Here is a 21189-nt window from a genome sequence, read left to right as displayed (position 1 = left end):
GTACAACTGGATAACAACAAAACAAAAATATACAGGTAACAAAGCCAACTTCATAAAACTATTGTTTAATTAATCAATCTGAAAAGCTTAAAAAATGAAATAACTTCACCCTTTTCAGAAAAGGCTTTTTTGGCTTCCAGTGACTGGAGGGGGGGGGGGGGGGGGGATTCGAAGAGCCCCCCTTTATAAGGAAAAGTCGCTAAGTTTGGTGGTCACAGCTTGGACGGTTGTAAAGTTAATCAACTTTTTCGCGAGGGGGACTCCAAAAGCCCCTTCCCCGGTCTGAATTTTTGTTTGAGTGATAAACGTTTACAGCAAAGACCGTTAATACGAATAATCCATTTGTTTAGTTTTTTTAAAAAAAAATTAGAAAAGTTCGAAAATAACGCGAAAAAAAGGAAAAAATTCAGCAAAGCCGATTGAAACTAAACTTCCAGTTTTTCTATTTAAAAATACAATACTTTAAGCACCTTGACATAGGTTTTGGCTAGTCAGTTTTGACATTAAACTGGGATAGGTTGCTTAATTCTTATGGCATAATGCAACAGAAAAATGTCAGGAAAATCGCTGTCAGACTGAAAGCTGAACCTGAAAGTTACCTCTAGCAATCTAAAACAAAGTAAGATATCAAAATGTTGGTATTTTATATACTACCATTGCAATTTTCATCTTGTATTAAATCAATGATCAGTTTTCTTTCAGTTCAATACAGTTGCCGTCTTAATTTTTACTAATATAATCCGGCATCATATCCTTGTTAGAGCTCCGGCCACTGAAAACATTGCTTTCTCGGTAATTTGCTTTTCATAACCTAGGTTAAGTTCGCTATTATGTTAGACCTCTTTTAAGAGGATCTCTTTATTGCAACTAGGCAAGTAACCAGAAACCTCTAAGCTCTGTTATCAGCAGAAATGGCCGATGATACAACTGACTTACGTAACCACTGACTGTTTTTTTTCACACCTGACCTTGAGCTGCCTGTGATAGATTAGACAACACTATGTCACCATCATTTCGGGACGAACTTCTCTCTACGGTTTCTCTGTTTATACTATACTCTAGATACTCTCTTACCACCGCTTCAATTTCCCTTTTCAGTTTAATCTTCTCCCAGCCAGCAAACTTTTTGCCTCTTGTCAGCCCCTTAAAAACAAGCTGGGAATGGCGCCGCTAATGAAAACCGCAACGGTCGACACAAGGGTGGAAATTTCATATTCGTGTCCGAAAAAAATAATCGAAGATATCGTCAAAAACAGGAAAGTGACAATGACAGCCGTGTTGCGAAGCATCAGACAGATTTCATTTTGAATGGGAAGCACTTTATCACTCACGAACCAAAACAGCTTGGCTGGTATTCTCCTTTGTTCGCTACTACGGGTTGTTTGGAGTTCCTGTTGCCAGTATTTTAAGATGAATCCTTTCACCTCTATGTAACCTTTCTGCAAATTAGCATAGCAGAAATAAATATTTGTCGTGACAACGACGAAGAAAGCTACATAGGGAGTTACAATATCAACGTTTAGAACTAATCCCATGATTGTAAAGCCAAATATTCCGAAAAAAAGGTTGCATAAAAGGGATAATGGAACAAAGAAACCAAAAAGCAGCAACACTATACATGGTATAGTAAACAAATAAAAAATCAGTTTGACCACTCTGGAGTTGCTAGTAATAGCATTGATCTTGGCCATAATTGTTTCCACGCTAAATTTGACCAGAAGAGTAACTGGTGAAAAAAAAAATAGGGTTGTTACTAATGAAGCAAAAAGGAGGATCAAACAGAATATTGCCCATAAAATACCTTCAAGAAACAGAAAACTAAACTAAACTAGAAGATAAAAGCCACAAAATGCACAACGCGCGTTTCATTCGTGAGCCATTATGATCCACCTTTAAAAAACAGGTGGAAAATGTTACTAGTTTCTTTAGACCGCTGTTATTGTGGTCAAGAAAACGCAACGTTAGGTGGTGTACTTCTTTCGGGATCAATTTCAAATGTTGAAGTATGTTTTCTCCAATACTAACAGAACTCTCGTTTTCTGTAGCACAGGTAAAGGAGTTTCCAGGCAAAGCACATAGAATGCATTTCATAGGCTGCCGGTTTAGGAATAAATCCTTGGGCCGTAAAAACAAAACTGCCATCAAGCAAGTTAAAATTAATGGGGTTAATATCAGGATTGAGTAGGCTGAGAAATAAAATGGGTTAATAAAGAAAAACGCAGAAGATAAGCTATAAAGTGAACTTAGTTCCTGAGCCGGATCCGGAAACTTCAAGACGTATTCATTGAAATATTTCTGCTTTAGGAGAAAATATAAACCCAGGTTAATATAAAATCCAAATGGAAGAACAAAAAAGAGTAAAAACATTAACTTGAGGTTAAACGATAGGGTTAAATTTGGTAGCCGCTGAAAATGTTCCAACAAAAACACTGAGCAGGTTATCGGACTCCTGTCATCTACAAGAATTTCCTCTGTGTCAAATGACCTCAGTCTCTCTTCTTCCCCATTTTGAACTTCAAGAAGTTCATTGTTTTCATTGTTACTTTCCTTGTCACATTCATATTGAAGATCAATTATATCTTCTGGCAACATCAGAAGCATTGCGGGGGAATAAAACATCACAACAACGGATAAAAGAAACAGAAAGGTGTTTATCACTTTGAATGACATACGGGCCTCAACAGAAAGATCACAGTTAATGCTTGACGCATTGAGCCTACAACAATGATATACCATGGAGTATTCAGAATTATGCACATCCTCATCTATCATTGCAACACAGACCACCCCATTGTTGCCGCTGTTACTTGTTACATTGCTCAACAGTGCTCTTCCGACGACCGTTCTGACATGTTGAGTTTAATCCCGCAAGGCATCCACTCGGTTCATCTCTCAGTGGCACTGTCATGCTTCCAACTTGATAATTCAAAAGTCCAAGCGATAAAATATCGAAGTCGTAAGGCAAAGCTAAGATAGCATGGGCTCATTATTTGACCGAGCCCAAACCCATCTGTCGGGTTGAAACTCGTCTTGCAACTCCAGCGGATTGAAGCTGTTGTTACCGATTTTTAAATTCAAGTAAATCATCCGCACACCCTCCTCGGAAGCCTTCGGTTTAAATTCTGATGTGATACTTTCTCCAACCGGCAGTACTTTACATCTAACTATACTGCAGTTCTGTTACGTCGCAGCCGTTGATATAAAAAACCAGATAGTTGCAAGAAGGCTTAAATGAATCACAGCCATTTTCGCTAACAGTATGTGAATTATTCCCCTTGTTTTTTATTTCCCTTGGGACCCGTTAATTGGATTAGATAAGTGCTGTCCAAGGATGGTAAAGCTTTTTTAATCCCTTGGGATTTTTTGGAAACCAGTTTCCATAAAACTAAAAAAACAGGTTTTCGTGAGTAAACCAGCGAGAATGGTTTTTCTATGGACTTCCATCCTCGCCAAAAATCAAAGCAGATCACAACCGTATCCCACTTGAAAGTGTAACATTTGAGTTGAGAAAGATCAACAATAGATCTTGCAGTTCAATTTTGTAGTTCTTAACGCAATCGTCGAAACCTTGCCGCAGTTCTCTTCATTTGCAGCCCCTGATACAAGAGACAATGAAGTTGCAATAAAACTGAGAAGAATCACAGCCATTTTCGCTAAGGCGAGTGGATTACTTCCCTGGTTTGATTTTTTGAGAATATGATATCACCCCTCTTTTCGCTTCTCACTTCTCCTCCCTCCCCCCCCCCCCCCCCCCTTCCCCACAGATACGCCTGATGATACTCAAGCTGAGGAAGTGTTTGTTTTCCTAGTATAGGCTGGTAATATACACCTCTCCTACGGCAGAGCTAGAAGTCTCCCAAGCGGGCGTTTTTGTGTCGTCACGCAACGCTCCCCCCCCCCCCCAAGAGGGAGAAGCGTTGCTCGTTGCTCCTCCCTCCCTCTCCTCCCCTCACATCGCACCGCCATCATACCTATCTGAACGTCTGGAACAGGCGGGATAGGGACACAGGGTAGGGACAGGGCATCATTTCAGGGGAAACGGGTAATCGGCTCCTTACTCACGATCATCTAAGAAACAAAAAGTCCTTTGTGTTAATAGATAAAAGGAAACTAAACTGATCTACACCGCATACTCAATTAAATGTTGTGGTTTAATATAGGAATTGCATGATAAAGGAATAACATGTTTTCTTAAACAGTTCGGTCGCCAAATTTGAATGTCCTGGTCTGGTACCTAGTAAGGGTTTTGTCCCAGCTGCTCACCCCACCTAAATTTATGACTGGTACCTACCCCCCATCCCCCCCCCCCCCCCACCTTTTTAGGTCTTTTAGGTGTCCTGGCCTAAAGGAAAGCTTTTTCTTTTGGCGCGATATAAATTATATCAAGCATGGCCTTTGAAATACAAAACATGCAGGGATCGACCAGAATACAAATGAACGCGTTCCAACAAGATAGAGATTTAAGTGATGATTGTAAGAGAAGAAGACATAATTATAAACAAATACGATAACAACGGAAAGCAAGTGTGCAGATAAAACTGATCTTGTATTTCCTAGGGGTGAATGAATCCCACTTGGTATAAAGACCTGTAAAATTTTTCTTACGACAAATAGATGCAGAGAAGTTATGTTGATTATTCTCTCTTGGTTCCACTGAATATATATCTACCTGGAGTTTTGAAAACCGGGTTGCCTGAAATCTTAAGTCAAGTCCAGCACATTGCAGGCAATCTTTCAAAACTTAATTTGCTTAAAGCCCTGATCCTTTTAGTATAAAAATAACAATCTCGCTCTTCAGGACTAACCACCCTCACCTCTTAACCATGGGCTCCAAATAACTTCCTGGAATTGACAGAAATCAGTGTAAATTCCAGAAAATTTGCACGAGGGGGGCAACAGCCCGGCCCGTAGGGACGGGCTGTTGCCCCCCGTTGGCCCAGATAATATTTTTTGAGGGGGGCCTTCCGTCAAACTAAGTGTCATGTTTTTGAACAGTCATGGGGCTATCATCTGGTATGCATTTGGGGTAGCTTGGTTAAATTCCAGGGGGGTGGGGTTGTTGTAAAGACTATGCTTTGTGCTAGAGTGCAGATTCGCTGAGTTTTTGTACTTGGGCTTACCCCTGTCTTTCAAAGCTCAATGTCTCCCTCAAATTAAGGGGGGGGGGGGGTGCGTCTGACTGGGTGCCATGTTGTTGCACAGACACGGGGCTATCGTCTGGTATGCATTTGGGGTAGTCTGGTTAAATTCCAGGGCAGTGGGGTTGTTGTAAAGTTTGATGTGTTTTTGCACTCATATACAGTTTGTTTGTGCGGTTTTGCATGCAAGCAATGACCCACTCTGTTGATAATGTTCCTAGTCAGCAAGCAGTTGAACTGCTGGTTTTAGGACTTGGTTTTGTTGAGCAGTGTGGCTTAGATTGTTTTTGGGAGACCAGCCTCAATTAAAAATGGAGTGAACTGGGGAATTGGCTTTGCAATCGGTGACACCGACACTAAAAATTGCTTCTTAAAATGCCTTTTTTTCCAGATTAATGAGGAAAACTTCACTTTTGTTACTTTCAAGACAGATGATTCTATCAAATGGAAGCTCATGTATTCAATAATTTCTTTTTGAGGTGAGATTTTACTTTTCAAGTAACAAGGGCCACCAAATTAACAATCAGTGCGAGAGACTGTCATTTTTTAGTAGCCCGGTTTTCAAAAAACCATATATATATATATATATATATATATATATATATTATAATTTTACTTTTATTGACAAAACACATATTACAGTCGCAAAATTTAAAACTAAAAGAACGAATATAACGATATTACAGATTGGATAAAAATTACATAAAGACGAGAAAGATTAATACAGCAGTTGTAATAATTCGCACAATAACGTTAGACCTGCTAATTAACAGATTATTCTGGTAAGATGGATACTAACTAACTAATTGAAAGAGGGGGTTTTTCATTGAATATGAAATCACCAGCGACTCAAGGATAAACAATCCTAAACATGCACGAATAGGTGATAATGGCTCATGGCATACGCAAGGAAGATGCAATATCAGGGGCACCCAACGACTGTTTTCTGTAAAACTGAAATATGGGTTCGGAGAAGCACATATTGTCTAGCATTTTCTTTTACTTGAGGACGGCAAAAAATTTCTAGATGACCGTTCCATTCACGTACAATTTTCGAAGCTTGTCTTATATAAAATTCCCTACGATTTTCTTATTAAAGTTTAATTTTCACATTTTTCTTCCCAACTTAGGCTATTTTTCGTACAAAAAGGGAACCGAAATTTTCGGATTAAAAAAGGTGGTGGTGTTAAGTCAGAAAATGTCTCACTTTCGTAGTACGTGAAATTTCATCTAAACATTTTCGGAAAAATAATACTCAACCCTTGTAATTTCGAATAAAAGATTCAAGTTCCCCTAGGATGACCGAACAGATACAAATTTTATAGCGCCGCTTAGAATGCATTCCTAGGTATCTAGAAGTACTCTGGATAGCCTAAAAAAGTGTTTTCAATGTATTTAGGAGGACACCATATTTGGGTGCCTCTGACAATATCAAGAAAGAATGGCATTTTGAATATCGCGGGACCCGATTGGTATTGATAGCGAGCTGCCAAGCTCAGTGATCTTTTTCCCCTCCCAAGAAAGCCCTTCATCTCAGAGATTCCGTATCTTCCTACGCAGACGTTCTCTGGACTCGTCATGAAAAAGTTGCACTGGTCCCCCGTCGCTTAATCTTCTTGCCGTGTAATGATCAACTTCCCGTTTTTTGTACTCATCCTCTTTTAGCCGTTTCACAGAGTTTAGTTCCGTCTGTCACGTAGGCTGAACCTCGTGGGGGTTGTTTTTTGCTTTTCGTGCGCCTTGAGAACAGGTATACCTGTGGTTTCCCTTTCTCAGTCTTTAGCAACCAATTAGTTCCCAGGGAACTGTAAACGATTTTGAACTTTACACCATACAAATCAAAGCTCAAATGGCGGAGGGGGATCGTTACCGACTCGAACCTTCCTCTGTTTTCCGCCGAGGAAGTATAGCAGCACAGTACACAGAAGGATGCTTGGATAATACATCGTGGAGAGGTCTACGATGTCAGCGAATTTCTTGAAAGCCATCCGGGCGGGAAAGTTATTTTACTTGCCTACACGGGCTTACGGTGTTGACGAAATAAAGAGAAATTTCATGAACACACGACTTTTGGGCTGTGTGTAAAATTGGGACGGGGATAAGGGGACTGGGGCAATGGGACGCTTGTGTGGGAACTTAGGGACGCGAGACGAGGGACTTGGGGCACGGGACGCGGGGACGTGTGGGACTGGGACGAGGGACGTCAAATACAGGGACGCGGGGGACACAGGGACGTTAATGAATGTCTCTTTCTTCGTGAAAATGTGTTATTTATGGTCAGTATTAGATTCCATCGTCCAGAACCACTTTGGATACCTTATGATGTTTACACAAAATATTTCCGTATATAGGAGTAAGTGCACTGACTATTGTGATTACGGTTAGGCTTGATTTCCACTGTGGCGTAATTTTTCCGTGCGTACGTGGGTAAAATTTACGTTCGCAAATAAAATAGAGGCAATGTATAAAAAGTCGCACTTAAGCGTAAAAGTAGAACCTCGCTTAACCTCACGTTTACGTTTTTTCTCAACACCTTATTTCTTGCCTCTATCTTATTTATATGATTAAAATTTACCTGCCTTCACGTGAATAGCCAAAAACGCGTCAGTTGAAATCAACCTTTAAGTACTTTTAGAATTCATTTACTATTAAGTTTGCCACTAAAAATATGTAAAACAAAATAAATATTGTTACAATATATGAATCCCCCGTGGTGTAGTGGTACAGGCAATGGATTTCGGAGCTAGCGCGTCGGGGTTTAAAGCTCGCTTAAGCCACTTAATTTATTTGGAGTCGAATGCTGTTATTCTATATAAATTTTGGCGACCGCAACCCACCCTACCCTGATTAGCGCTCCAATATTCCATCAGCACGAACACCAGGACAATGGTTTCACTTTCTTCAATGCAGGGGGGGCTTCGCCAACTCTTGGCTTCGTAAACAGACATGGAGGAACCAAAAGGAGGGTAGGGTGGGTTGCCTTCACCAAAACATGTTAACGAGGGAAGTCATCGATTTACCTCCGACCTTTGCTATAATCATTCACATCCCGCGTTCCTGTATTTGATGTCCCGCGTCCCAGTCCCACACCTCCTAGCGTCCCATACTTGATGTCCCCAAGTCCCTCGTCTCGCCTCCCAGAGTCCCCACACAAGCGTCCCAATGTCCCCGTCCCAGTTTTATACACAGCCCTTACGGCGCTACTTTTGAATTTGCTAGAAACAAAAGGTCGGTTATTTAAACGAGGTTTAACTTAGACCGCGGTTTAAGAAATCTTTGGACCTCCAGATCTCTTCTTTAGTGGGTCAATTTAAGAAGATAAATGCTTTTCTAGTCTACACTATATGCTTTAATGAAACTGTCCACGACAAATGGTGCTTAGATAAAAGCGTTGGGCAAACTGTAAATCAGACTTAGAACACGGTTTTGGTAAACACTGGTTAAACTCCGTTTAAATAACCGGCCAAAGAGCTCGCACCGAAGGGTAGCCAGTTTTACACCAAGATCTGTTGCGTATAATGCAAAAGACATCTCGATCATTTGTTAGTTTAGTTCGTGTAACTTTCAGTGACGGGTGAGTTTTGCTCTTGGTGGCCGAAATAATAATTGTTGAAGTGGTGCGTTTGGTATAGTTTTTTTTATTATTTAAAAACGCATCCAATAATCTAATAAAGAGCCATAAAGGAAGTCAAGCGCGTAAGTAAAAGGGGTACCATTCTTCAATGGAAGGCATACGAAACGGGATGCCTTTTCTGTCCAAAATGGTATACAAGATTTTCGTTCAAAGGGTAAGAGCTTGGACCTTGGACCTTGGGGTGGAGCCGTCCGCCCCCCTTAAATTTTTTTTGAGTACTCCCCGGGCACTGTGGCTGTAGGAAGGAAACTTTTGAAACAATTGCAACCTATTAAGTTCACTGTCTAAAAAGATATTTAACTGGTTCCAACTGATTTATTCAGCATGGTAGTTTTTAAAATCATAGGACAAATTAAATCTTAAAAGCCTTAAAAATCAAAATTAACGTAATTTAATTTTAAAAATCATGCTCTACTTCGCAGTTTTACAAAGAGACTTCTTAGTAATTGTACTAGGGGTTCACAACAAAAGAAAACATGCTGTATCATGATAGGCAAGGCAGCCCAAGCTTAAGTTAACAGTCATTCTTTTTACAAGACCTCTCAAAAATTTGTTCACAGTGCCTGCTAAGTGCGCCCTAATTGCCCAACCATGCCATTAAGCTTGTAACATGAGCTTGGGCTGACTGTGTTATACATTAATATATTATACAGTCATGTTATTGTTATTTTGTGCCGACGTTTCTTCTTCTCTTTCATTATGTTCACTGTTTATACCACCACGACCTCTTTCTGACCTGAAATTTTTCACTGCCTTTTTAATTTCCCGTTCTAGTTTGATCTTCCTCCACCCTACCAGGTTCTTTCCTCCTATCAGCCCCTTAAAAAAACAAGCTGGGAATGGCCCCACTTATGAACACGGCAATGGTGGACACTAGGGTCGAAATGTCATACTCATTTCCAAAGAAAATAATCGAAGATATCGTCAAAAACAGAAAAATGAGAATGACAGCTATGTGGCCGAACATTCGGCAAATTTCGTTCTTAACCGGCAGCACCTGATTACTCACTGACCGAAACAGATTTTCTGGAATTGTATTCTGTTCACCACTGTCGGTTGTATCCGATTCTTGTTGCCAGTATTTTAAGATATATCCTTTGACTTCCATGTAACTTCTTTGGAAGTTAGCATAGCAAAAATAGACGTTTGTTATGACAACGATCAAGAAGGCTACATAAGGGGTTACAATTTCAATATTTAGAACTAAACCCATGATTGTAAATCCTATTAAGTCAGCAATAAAGCCAAATGAATCTGCTGCTACGATAATTAAAGCGAATATGAAAAAACCGAGGTACAATCCACTAACAATCACAACAATACACATGCATAACTTTAAACTCTGAGCCGGAAAATAGCGAATAAGTTTTTTTAGCTGGATGCTAATTTTCAACACGCTGAAAAAGTACACAGTAATTAATGGTGACAAGGATTGTAGGCCAAATATCAGTGGGACTAGCAGGAGAAGACAGAGTGCACCAAATCCAATGCTAACAATTAGTGCATAAAAAGTATAAAATATAAGGAATAAAATGGAAAGTGGACGTGATCCGTTTAAATAGCAGGAAAGACTAACCAATATTTTTAGACATTCATTCTGTAGGTTAAAATATTTAAACATCGAAAAATATACCACTTCCCGGAGTATTTTCATATGCTGAATCATTTTTTCTCCAAGAATAACAGAAGTTCGGTTTAGTTGTTCAGTAGGAAGAGCAGGTATATCGACAGGGAAGAAGCGGTGAACTGCTGCACATAAAAGACAATAGGCTTCCTTCGGCAGGAAAAACTCTTTTGGTCTTAAAAACAAAGCAGCCATCAAAAATGTGAAAGCCACTAGGGCTAAATGAAAAGTATTTTCTTTCTTTATGAAGAAGAGGGAAAATTCGGAAATTTCATTTCCTTCCCACGGCGGCACCTTCGTGAGGCGTTGGTGGATATATTGCTGCTTTGAGTTGAGGTAAAATCCCAGCTGAACATAAACGGGAAATGGATAAATGCAAAACAGTAATACCGCTAATTTGACGTTAAACGACATCTTTAAACCAGGCAGCTGCTGGACACATTGGAGGAAAAGCCTTGAACAGGTTATCGGACTCGCGTCATCTGTGGGAAGTTCTTCGCCATTGTCCCTGTCTACTTCCTCGTTTTTATTTTCAGGAGTTTGCTGATTTCCGTCGTCTGTGGGAAGTTCTTCTCCATTGTCCCTGTCTACTCCCTCATTTTGATTTTCAGGAGTTTGCTGATTTCCGTCGGCTGTGGGAAGTTCTTCGCCGTTGTCAGGAGTTTGCTGATTTCCGTCGGCTGTGGGAAGTTCTTCGCCGTTGTCCCTGTCTACTCCCTTGTTTTGATTTTCAGGAGGTTGCTGATTTCCATCGGCTGTGGGCAAAGCAGTTGAATCAGCTTGTTCGCCATTAGTTTGTTGCTTTCCCTCGTCATTTTCGCTGGCAAATTCATTCTTCAGATTGACAATACAGTCTGGCAATAGTAGAAGGAGCGCCGGGAAATAAAACATTACTAAAGTCGATAGAACAACTAGAAACGAATCTATTGCTTTGAACCAGTTGCTGTTGACGACGGGAAAATCACAGTTAATTCTAGAGACATTAAAACCACAGCAATGATACTTTATAGACCGGTAATTCGAATGAAGTTCCTTCTTGATAATTAAGAGTGCATTCACGATACGACCAGGCAGGGGCGGCACAAGCCATCTAACCGATTTCGATGAAACTTGGCCAGTTTGAAGAGGTCCACCCAAAACTACTTCACTCCAAGTTTAAGGAAATTTGGTCGAAACCGGGGGGAGTTGACACCCCCCCTTGTTTTTTTTTAAAAAATGACCAAAAAACACCTAAACATTGGTCAAAAGTATTAAAGCTCTACTGCTAAAAGAATTGCATCAAATCTTTTCATATTTTCAGTGAATGTTATCCTACCCAAAGACAATTTATTGTAACTGTTTCGTTCTTCTACGACAAGTTCCTATGACACAAGTCATCTCAGCCAAGACCCCCCCTCTCACCCAATAGTCAAAACTGTTGAAATATCCAAAGTTTAGGCCAAAATATCTCCAATGCCGGAGCATGCTTCAGAAAACGGAGCATACCGTCTAGAAGACGGGACTTCATACTAACAATATCTGCAAAAAAATCTTTGGGCACTCATTTAATTATTCCACAGGAGGACTGCAAACACGTCGTCCACCACAGGGTACCAGTGTCAATTTTGTTTTCATTATAACGCGCTAATTCGGTAATTATCGCACAACAACGGATAGACAATGCCACAAAATGATTACACGCCATACACTTTAATGAAATAGAACCATTTCTATCTAAATGCCTAAATAAAAAAAGGGCCCACCACAGGGTACCCACGTCAATCTTTTTTTTTTCGTTTCATTATAGTGCGCTAATTCGGTAATGATAACGTAGCAACAGACAGAAAATGCCTCAAAATGGTTACACACTATAAACGTTAATGAAATTGAACCAATTCAAAAGCTTTAGTTTGTCCTAAGCCATGAAAATAAGAATCGGCGGCCTTATGATGGCCTCTATTATTGTATAAGTGAACTTCGTGACGAAATTTACTCTTCGCTAAGTCAAACACCTGAGTCACAGAACACTATCAAAATTACATTGTCTGTATTTGAACTTTAGAATGATTGTATAATAAAATTTGCTTTTGTTCGTCTGGTAAAGGAATAGTACAATTGCTTGAATCTTGCACGCCACATTGCATCTTGATACAGAAAACGTTATCCAAAAGAATTCCCTTTTCTGAAAATAAATTGATTTGCTTGCGACTCAAGTCGGTTGCCTAATACGCCTGAAAAGGAGAAAAAAAGGAGAAAAGCGTTTGGCTGTTTACAGCCAAACGCTTCTTTTTTTCTAATCCCTGGAAATTACTTCCTGGCAAGCGCATACATCTTTGTAATTTGATAGCTTGATTCGATTTTCCATAATAACTACAAACAGAACAAACGTTCGCTTTAAAAATACAAATTGACGCGAACGAATTGAGTTGTTTTGTTTTCTTCTTTAAATTTTACATGTATAAAGGTTTGGCGATCGTAAATGTTGAATTCGGGCTTAGGATATGTAATAGACCTAACAGCCCAGTGTTGAGATTCACACGCTTTCTATAAATAGACCGTTGATTGGAAAAAGCGTGCACGCGCATGGATATTTCAAAGTGTTCCTCACATGTGCCGATCGGTTAGAGGTATAGGATGTAGAGGTGAAAAGGTCTCTCGTTAAAAACGATGTCGCAGTTTTCGTGCTCTTTTGCCGTGCACTGTACCAGTGAGTGTGACGTATCAACTAGATACCCCGATCGTACACAGTTTTTTCCTTTGAATTCTTGCGTCAGTGATGTAAAGGCGCACTTGAGAGAATTGCAAACAACACAATCATGTGTAGCCTCTGAGAGAGAGCTGATACTTGCTCGTGTCGGTTTGTTTGACGAGGAGGGTAAGGATATGGTTATTTGCCCAAAGCATCGCGTTTTACTTGGAGCAAAGTATTGTCCTTCAAGAAAATGCCAGCATCCGCTTCATGGTCGCCGTAAGGGTAAAGTGTCCAGAGGGGTGAACTTGAAAATGTCGAAAGAGATAAAGGAAACGTGGGACGTTTTGGTTCCCGTAGGCTCAGGTAAGCGTGATCACTGAAGGTAAATACGGTACTTATACATGCTTTGGTTTCTTGATGATTAAGCCTCATGTAAGGGAATCAAGACAGGATTCCAATCACTGTATTCCAGTATTTGTCAGGGGACTTGGGTTCTTTTTCAATCATTAGTGGGATTCCGGATTCCACTAGCAAAATTTTCTAGGATTCCGGAATCCGGATTCCCTTACATGGGGCAAATGATTGACTAATACACAAGTTTAGTCAATTGTTTTATTAATATATACACAAGTGGAAAGGAGTTTTTTTTTCTTTCTTTTTTTTTGGCAGGGGTGGGGGGAAGGATGGAAGATCTTGTAAGAAATTAATTATGAGTTATAGGGTATGATATTTATTTCGCAAAAGAATAACAAACAAACAAACAAATAAGCGATTGTGTGGTGAATTTTGATCTACAAGAGTTTTAATCTATTTTTAAATTTACCAGGTCAATTTGCCCTTCCGTTGTTTTCCTTTTTGTATCTTAGCTAGTTACGTTCTAACGGTAGCCCATAGTTATAGGTTCCTGCTTCTAATCGGTAATTTTTCTCCAGGAGGGGCGGGGGATAGGGCAATTCTCTCAAAAGCTACAGTGATTATACAGATTTTTTTTTGGCGAAACCTCAGGGCCAGGCCTTTTAATATAGAGCCCGGTGTCAGTTAAGAATGAGTGTTCTAGAACGGGGCGTGAAAATAAGCGCCTCACTGAAAAATTATCAGATTTTTGTTTAAAATCCGCACTGGAATTGCCGCTAATTATACATTTACTGATGGCCTACGCTGGCCTACCACATCGCGCGGACTTCTAGTATTTTCTACAGCACTAATCACTAATACTTCCAACAGGGGCCTCTTTTGACTAGGAATGGCGGCACAAACCTATTTAGAATCTAGCTTGGTAAAATCCCTCCCTCTAGGAAATATTAGAATGCCTAAATGGATGCAGGCAAGCCGTTTATTGCTTGGGAAAAGTTCCAAACAGTTTGTTCTATTCAGCCTGTTACCACAAACTAACAAACCATAATGCTACCAAAACTCATTTTAGGTTTATTCTTGTACGCAGGGGTTTGTAGACAATGCCGTGGTGACCATCTAAGAACTCTAGGTTCTACTGACGCGGATTCCGAAGTACAAGATCCCGGACTGGCGTCCACGTCTCACCCAGAGCCTCAGATTCAAGAACCTTCATGTTCTACGGAGTCTGCAGAGGAAATAGTAGAGCCACCACAGTTACTACCGCCTGCTACAGAAGAATCAGAACAATTGTCTGCTACCCCTGTCCTTCACGTAAGATTCCAAGAAGATCTCATTAGTGAGGTAAGTTCTTCTTCGGCAGTGTATGAATGAGTTTACTGATTTCAAAGGGGTGGGACGTTTGCGTCACTTGCTTTGTAATTGTTGTCATAATCCACTGATCTTTAGAACAAATCAGGAAAGGAGGGAGAGGGGTCGTTGTTGCTTGATGCATTGGGCGTAATGTTGGTTCTCACACTAATTTGCATAGACTTTGAATAAAATCGGAATAGTTCGTTAAAATTGGTTGTTATACTGAGAGTCACTATATGGTTGAGTCATAAAATTTTCTCCTTTCAAAGAATACCTGTCTTCGAGTATGCTTTGCGGTCGTGGTTTCGAATGTCGCTCACTCTTATTTATCGAACTTCCTTTGAAGCATAAAGCGCGACATTTAATAAAATATAATCATCAATAACTCGTAACAATTACTATTCAAAGCTCATTCTACTCCTGTTATTAATCTTAGAGAGGTTTGAGCAGATTCATATAGCGTTCATAAACAAAGCCAACCGGCGCAAAGCATACCGGCCAACAGGAATTCTTTAATGTAAAACTTGTGCACGCTGACTATACGGTAATGATGCCAAACTGATGGAATAATTAGATATTTCCTAGATACAGCTTTTTTCTCTTCCAGCATAGCGATCGCGACTCAGACCCCAGCGATCGCCATTCAGACGCTTTGTCGCGGACGTCTTCTGGATCCCAGGAGTCTCTTGGCGCAGCAGAGACGTCGGCAGAATGGCAGCCCACCCCTCAAATACAGCACCGCCTTTATTACCTTAATAATTTCCTCAGAATGGCTACTGAAGGCAGGGTCAGCCCGGTGAGGTCACAGTGCCAATGTGACGTTCTTACTATGTCATCCAGAACCCAGCGCTACTACCGGAAAAAAGCGGAGCAGGCTATCGAAGGCGTGCTTGAATCCATTGCCCCTGGCAACGCCTCCTGGCTCTACCACCAAGTCATGCAACGGCGGATTCGTTTACAAGCGGCCGAGGGTATAGTCGAAGACACGCTGGTTGCCAGACTGGTGATTCTGTATGAGGAAGCCGCCAATTGGTACACGAGACAACAGATCCTGTCGCTTTTCGTGAACGACTACTCGAAGAGCGAGCTATTGGCTTTGATTCCGGGTCTCTCAAAATGGAGAATCGACGAGGCAAGGAAGCACGCTTTCCAAACTAAGCCCGGGCAACCCATTGACCCACCAAGGATCACCAGATGCCGTTTGGATGCTGTGAAAGTTGACCACTTTCTTGACTTCTTGTCCAGTCCATCAAGTTCTTCAAGATGTGGCATATGGCACCAGAACTCTTAAACTGGAGAGTGGAGAGAGCTTAGAGATCCCGAACATGGTGCGCACACTTATATCCTCCCACCTAGTGCGCATGTACCTGAACTTTTGTGTAGAGTCCAATTTTGAGCCTCTCGGACGCTCCACGCTCTTCAATATAATCAAGGTACGGATTATAAAACGTTCGTAAAGGACGAATTTTGATCAGGGTTAATTGTAGTTGTAGTAGTGGTGTAGTAGTAGTAATGGTTTGCATTTAGAAATTAGTTTGAAACGAAAGCATTTTGTTTCTCTTCAGGTTTGTGGGGCTTCACTAAAGAAATCGTTAGCCGGTCTTGATAGCACTCAGACAGATGGGGTACAGGCGCTCGCCACTCTTGAAGACATCACTCATCAACTCAAACAAGCCGGTGAGATACAAACACCTTCCATTATTACTGTAGGTGCACGAGTTGTCACAACTTTTAATAAGCTGACGGAGTATCAATATTTATTATTGTGTGTATTTTTTCTATCACAGGACTGGATAGCACAATGGCCGATAACATTCTAATGCGACTCAAAGCAGGTCGGCAGTATCTGAAGACCGATTTCAAGATCCACACAGCCAGCGAATCCCCGTGCGCAGATCACTGCAGAGTGTTCGCCCTCAGTAGGACAGAGAAAGAGTACAACGGTCAGTGCCAACATCAGCATACCATAACCTGTGACCGGTGCGAAGACCTAAAGAATGCTGTCTCAGATCTGCAACTAGCGTTGGATTCAGGTGAAGTACATCTAAGGTAAGAACATTTTTGTGACAGAATAGCAGAGTTTAGCATTTATTGTCATCTAACAACCTAATCCCCAGGGCGCTTTATATGAGTTTCAGTTAGAAATTTTAAATTGCTTTGTGTGGTTCTAAACCTAATGAACATATATGTTTTAAATGAAACGCAGTTTACGAAAAAAGTGAGAGAGTCATCATTGTTTTTTGATAAAACGGCTCCAAAGAAAAATTTCTGACGCTATCGCGCCGTGATGTTGACAAGCTCTACTCTTTCCCTTTTTAGTCCTGATAAGCGAGAGGAGTTACAGCATGATTTGAGCTGCGCTGCTCCGAGCATAGAAGATTGGAAGTCGCACGTTCTCCGTTCAGTTCACCAGGATGCGGCCAAGAGCGAAATTGTTGATAGCCTGAAACCATCACAGGTTCTGCTAATAATAGACTGGGCGATGAAGTTTATTCCCACCAGCTTTCGCGAAACGCAGCGCGACTGGTTTGGAAAGAAGGGGAAGTCCTGGCATCTCTCGGTGGCCATCACTAAAGCAGAAGATGGAACAATTGAGGTAGAAATCATGTGCCTACTCTTTTGTCTTTATCGCTCACTGACCACTATAAACTAGTTTCTCGTGAGCGCGGTCTTTGTTGCGCTAACCGATTGCAAAATTGGATAACTGATAAGAATGCCAGGCCGAGAAAAGACGCGAAAGCTTAAATTCCTAATAGTGAATTTCAACATTTCACTGCTTTTGACACTTATATAAAGATAAAACGTTGGCGACGCGCGTAAGCGCGCGCAAAAGCGCATGGGACGGAGTACATTTTTAATCCAAATAAAAGGCCATAAACATTCTCGAAAAAAGCAGACCTTCCCGGGTGTTATCTCTGTTTCAAGTCAAAATGCGCAGGTTAATACTCCATTAGCCCTTGGCTGTGACCAGGTCCCTTGGCGCACTATTCATGATAAAAAATGCTTTACTATTATGATTTTCAGACACGTACATATATCCACTTATTTGATGAATGCAATCAAAACTGGTTCAGCGTTGCCTCCATCATCGAAGATTCACTAACCACCATGAAGCGACAGAAACCTAGACTGAATGAAGCTTTCCTAAGATCTGACAACGCAGGCTGTTATCACTGCGCATTTCTTCTTCTCAGTCTTCCAAGCCTTGGACAGCGGGTTGGTGTCCGCATAGCTCGTTATGACTTCAGTGAGGCCCAAGCTGGGGAAGACATATGTGACCGCCGAGCCGCCGCATTGAAGAGCCACATTAGGCGCTACATTAATGAAGGCAATGACGTCAAGACCGCAAGTGACATGAAAGCTGCTATTGACTCGCTTGGGGGCGTCAAAGGCTGCTACTCAGTGGTGTGCAAGGTTGACGAAAGGTCCCAAAACATGACCAAGCACTCGCTGAGTGGCATACAGTCTTTGAACAACTTCGTGTTCACTGAAAGTGGAGAGATGATCGCTTGGCGGGCCTACAATGTCGGACCCGGAAAGGTCTTTTCCGCGGCGTCGCTAGCGCGTCTCGGTACCCCTCAAGACCCGACAAACTTACAAGTTCTCCAGGCATTCAATAGTCCTGACATACTGACTGGTGTCTTCCAAGCATCTTCCAGCACGCAAGAACAGCAGCCCGCAGCACCTCCAACGGACCCTATAGCCGTAGAACGGATTCAGCTTGAAGAAGAAGAGCGTGTGGCCTTTGGCTGCCCAGAGGAGGGTTGCATAAAAGTTTACCAAAGTCACAGCAGCCTTCAGCGTCACCTCGATGCCGGGAAACACCTTCTCGCGCTAGAGAGAGAGTCTACGTACGACGTGATAAAGAAAAAGTGGGCAGAGACCTGCAAGTCAATTTCTGGTAGCTACGTGGAAGCAGCTCAGCCGCCCACATCTGCATCCGCCTCAGTTTCCCATAGCCAGTCGGAAGACCCGCTGCCAACAGCTGACATGGGCTGGGCATTAAAAAAGACCAAGAAGTCTGTTCATTTCACCACTAAAGTGCGCCAATTTTTGCGTGAAGTCTTCCTTCAAGGAGAGGACACCGGGAATAAAGCAGCGGCTGAGGATGTAGCAGCACGAATGAGGTCCGTGCGAACCGCTGAGGGAACGAAGGTATTTACCAAAGACGAGTGGCTGACATCTACCCAGATCTCCGGATATTTCAGAAGAATGGCCGCATTAAACAGGAGTGGGGGTCTTCATAGAAGAGAGGAGGTGAGGCCAGCGCCAACAGAACCGGTACCCGAGGGAGGAGAAAGCGAAGATGAGGAGGAAGACCCATATGAGGCTGAAGCTCCCCTTATCAGAACACGGCTTCAAATCAGGAGGGAGCTAGAACTGTAACTTTACTTTCGATGAGAGTGTTTGTCTGTTTGATTATATCTATTTTGACTTTTGTCTTTGATAGTTCTTACAAAGGACAGTTCTTTAGGGCACAAGTCACAAAAACACGCAGTTGATTTTGTTTTCAGTATAGCAAGGTCTTTCTGATAAAGTTTTCTGCATCAAGATGCAATGTGGCGTGCAAGTTTCAAGCAAATGTATTATTCCTTTATTAGATGAACAAAAGTCAGTTTCATTATACGATCATTCTAACCTTCAAATACAGACAATGTAAGCATTTTGATAGAGTTCTGTGACTCTCGTGTTTCACTTAGCGATGAGTAAGTTCCGTCACGAAGTTCACTTATACAATAATAGAAGTCATCTTTAAGCCGTCGATTGTCATTTTCATGGCTTAAGACAAACAAAAGCTTTTGAAATGGTTCAATTTCATTAAATTTTATAGTGTGTAACCATTTTGCTGCATTTTCTACCTGTTGCTATGTCTTTATTACCGAATTAGCGAGTTATGATGAAAAAAAAAATGAAGTGGGTATCCTGTGGTGGGCCGAGTTTTTTTTATTTTAGCTATTAGATAGAAATGGTTCTATTTCATCAAAGTGTATGGTGTGCAACCATTTTGTGGCATTATTTGTCTGTTGCTGTGCCATAATTACCGAAGTAGCGCGTTATAATGGAAAAAATTGACGCGGGTACCCTGTGGTGGACGACGTGTTTGCAGCCTTCCTGTGGAATAATTAAATGAGTTCCCAAAGATTTTTTTGCAGATATTGTTAGTATGAAGTCTCGCCTTCTAGACGGTGTGCTCCGTTTTTGGAAGCATGCTCCGGCATTGGAGATATTTTGGCCTAAACTTTGGATATTTCAACAGTTTTCACTATTGGGTGAGAGTGGGGGTCTTGGCTGAGATGACTTGTGTCATAGGAACTTGTCGTAGAAGAACGAAACAGTTACAATAAATTGTCTTTGGGTAGGATAACATTCACTGAAAATATGAAAAGATTTGATGCAATTCTTTTAGCAGTAGAGCTTTAATACTTTTGACCAATGTTTAGGTGTTTTTTGGTCATTTTTTTAAAAAAAACAAGGGGGGGTGGTCAACTCCCCCCGGTTTCGACCAAATTTCCTTAAACTTAGAGGGAAGTAGTTTTGGGCGGACCCCTTCAAACTGGCCAAGTTTCATCGAAATCGGTTAGATGGCTTGTGCCGCCCCTGCCTGGTCCTTTCGTGGATGCACTCTTAAAACACAAACCACCTCTGTCCTACGAGATAGCTTTACGGAACTGCTTCTTGTAACATTGTCCAACAGTGCGCTTCCGACGGCCATGTTCTCACATGTTGAGTTCAAGCCCGCAAGGCATCCACTCGGTTCATCTCTGAGTGGCACTGTCATGCTTCGCACTTGATAATTCAGAAGTCCCAGGGATAAAACATCGAAATATAACGGCAAAGACAGCATAGGTTCAGTAATTGACGGAGCCCACATCCAACCGTTGGGTAGAATCTCATCTGGTAAGTCCAGTGGACTGTAGCTGTTGTTACCGATTTTCAGATTCAAGTAGATTATTCTTACGCCCTTCTCGGAGGCCTTCAGCCTAAATTCCGATTCAAGATCCTCTCCAACTGGCAGTACTTTACAGTTTTTTACGCTGCAGTTCTGTTCAGAGGCAGCAGGAGATGCCAAATAGCACACACATGCGACGCTCAGTAGAAGAACAATTGGCTTGCAAGCGGACATATTTGCTAGATCGTGAGGTCTCACGAATTTCCGCCCCAAAGACTGATATTTTAAGAATTTAATATAGTGGGTCACTTATCAAACGCAAGAGGTCAACATGCGTTGCGTTTGTGGCTTGTTTTCTACGTTGTTTAGCTGTGGGAACTCTTGTTACGCAATAGGGCGGTTTGAAGAAACTCAGTAAAAGGGTTTTGTAGTCACGCAGTCTCTGGCTAAGTAAGCCTGCGAATACTGCTGCCTGACACCACTCCCCTGCAGCTAGTTTGGCTGCATTTGCGCGGTCACCGCTAATTA

General features: G+C 41.5%; 1 protein-coding gene and 2 pseudogenes across 1 annotated transcript; 1 reads left to right on the top strand and 2 right to left on the bottom strand.

The window, feature by feature from the left end:
- Positions 1–162: 162 nt before the first annotated feature.
- On the bottom strand, positions 163–1808 carry LOC140926586 (uncharacterized; annotated as a pseudogene).
- A 7265-nt stretch (positions 1809–9073) lies between these two features.
- On the bottom strand, positions 9074–20999 carry LOC140925589 (uncharacterized; annotated as a pseudogene).
- LOC140927651 (uncharacterized) lies at positions 16031–19864 on the top strand. The gene is made up of 5 exons (XM_073377326.1): positions 16031–16204; positions 16337–16448; positions 16559–16820; positions 17091–17367; positions 17796–19864. Exons 1-5 carry the CDS (start codon positions 16097–16099, stop codon positions 19155–19157), a joined length of 2121 nt encoding a protein of 706 aa, XP_073233427.1. The 5' UTR covers positions 16031–16096; the 3' UTR covers positions 19158–19864.
- Positions 21000–21189: the final 190 nt, after the last annotated feature.

The sequence above is a fragment of the Porites lutea genome, chromosome 2 (assembly GCF_958299795.1).
Source record: "Porites lutea chromosome 2, jaPorLute2.1, whole genome shotgun sequence".
NCBI classification, from domain to species: Eukaryota; Metazoa; Cnidaria; class Anthozoa; order Scleractinia; family Poritidae; genus Porites; species Porites lutea.
The sequence above is the reverse complement of the archived record's forward strand: the minus strand, read 5'-3'. Positions and strand labels throughout refer to the sequence as shown.

Excerpts from the sequence above, each read along its gene's own strand:
- LOC140927651 (XM_073377326.1), top strand. The coding sequence starts at position 16,097 with ATGGTGCGCACACTTATATCCTCCCACCTAGTGCGCATGTACCTGAAC. Across the intron at positions 16,821-17,090 it reads TCAGGTGAAGTACATCTAAG|TCCTGATAAGCGAGAGGAGT; the intron begins GTAAGAACATTT and ends TTCCCTTTTTAG. Across the intron at positions 17,368-17,795 it reads CAGAAGATGGAACAATTGAG|ACACGTACATATATCCACTT; the intron begins GTAGAAATCATG and ends TATGATTTTCAG.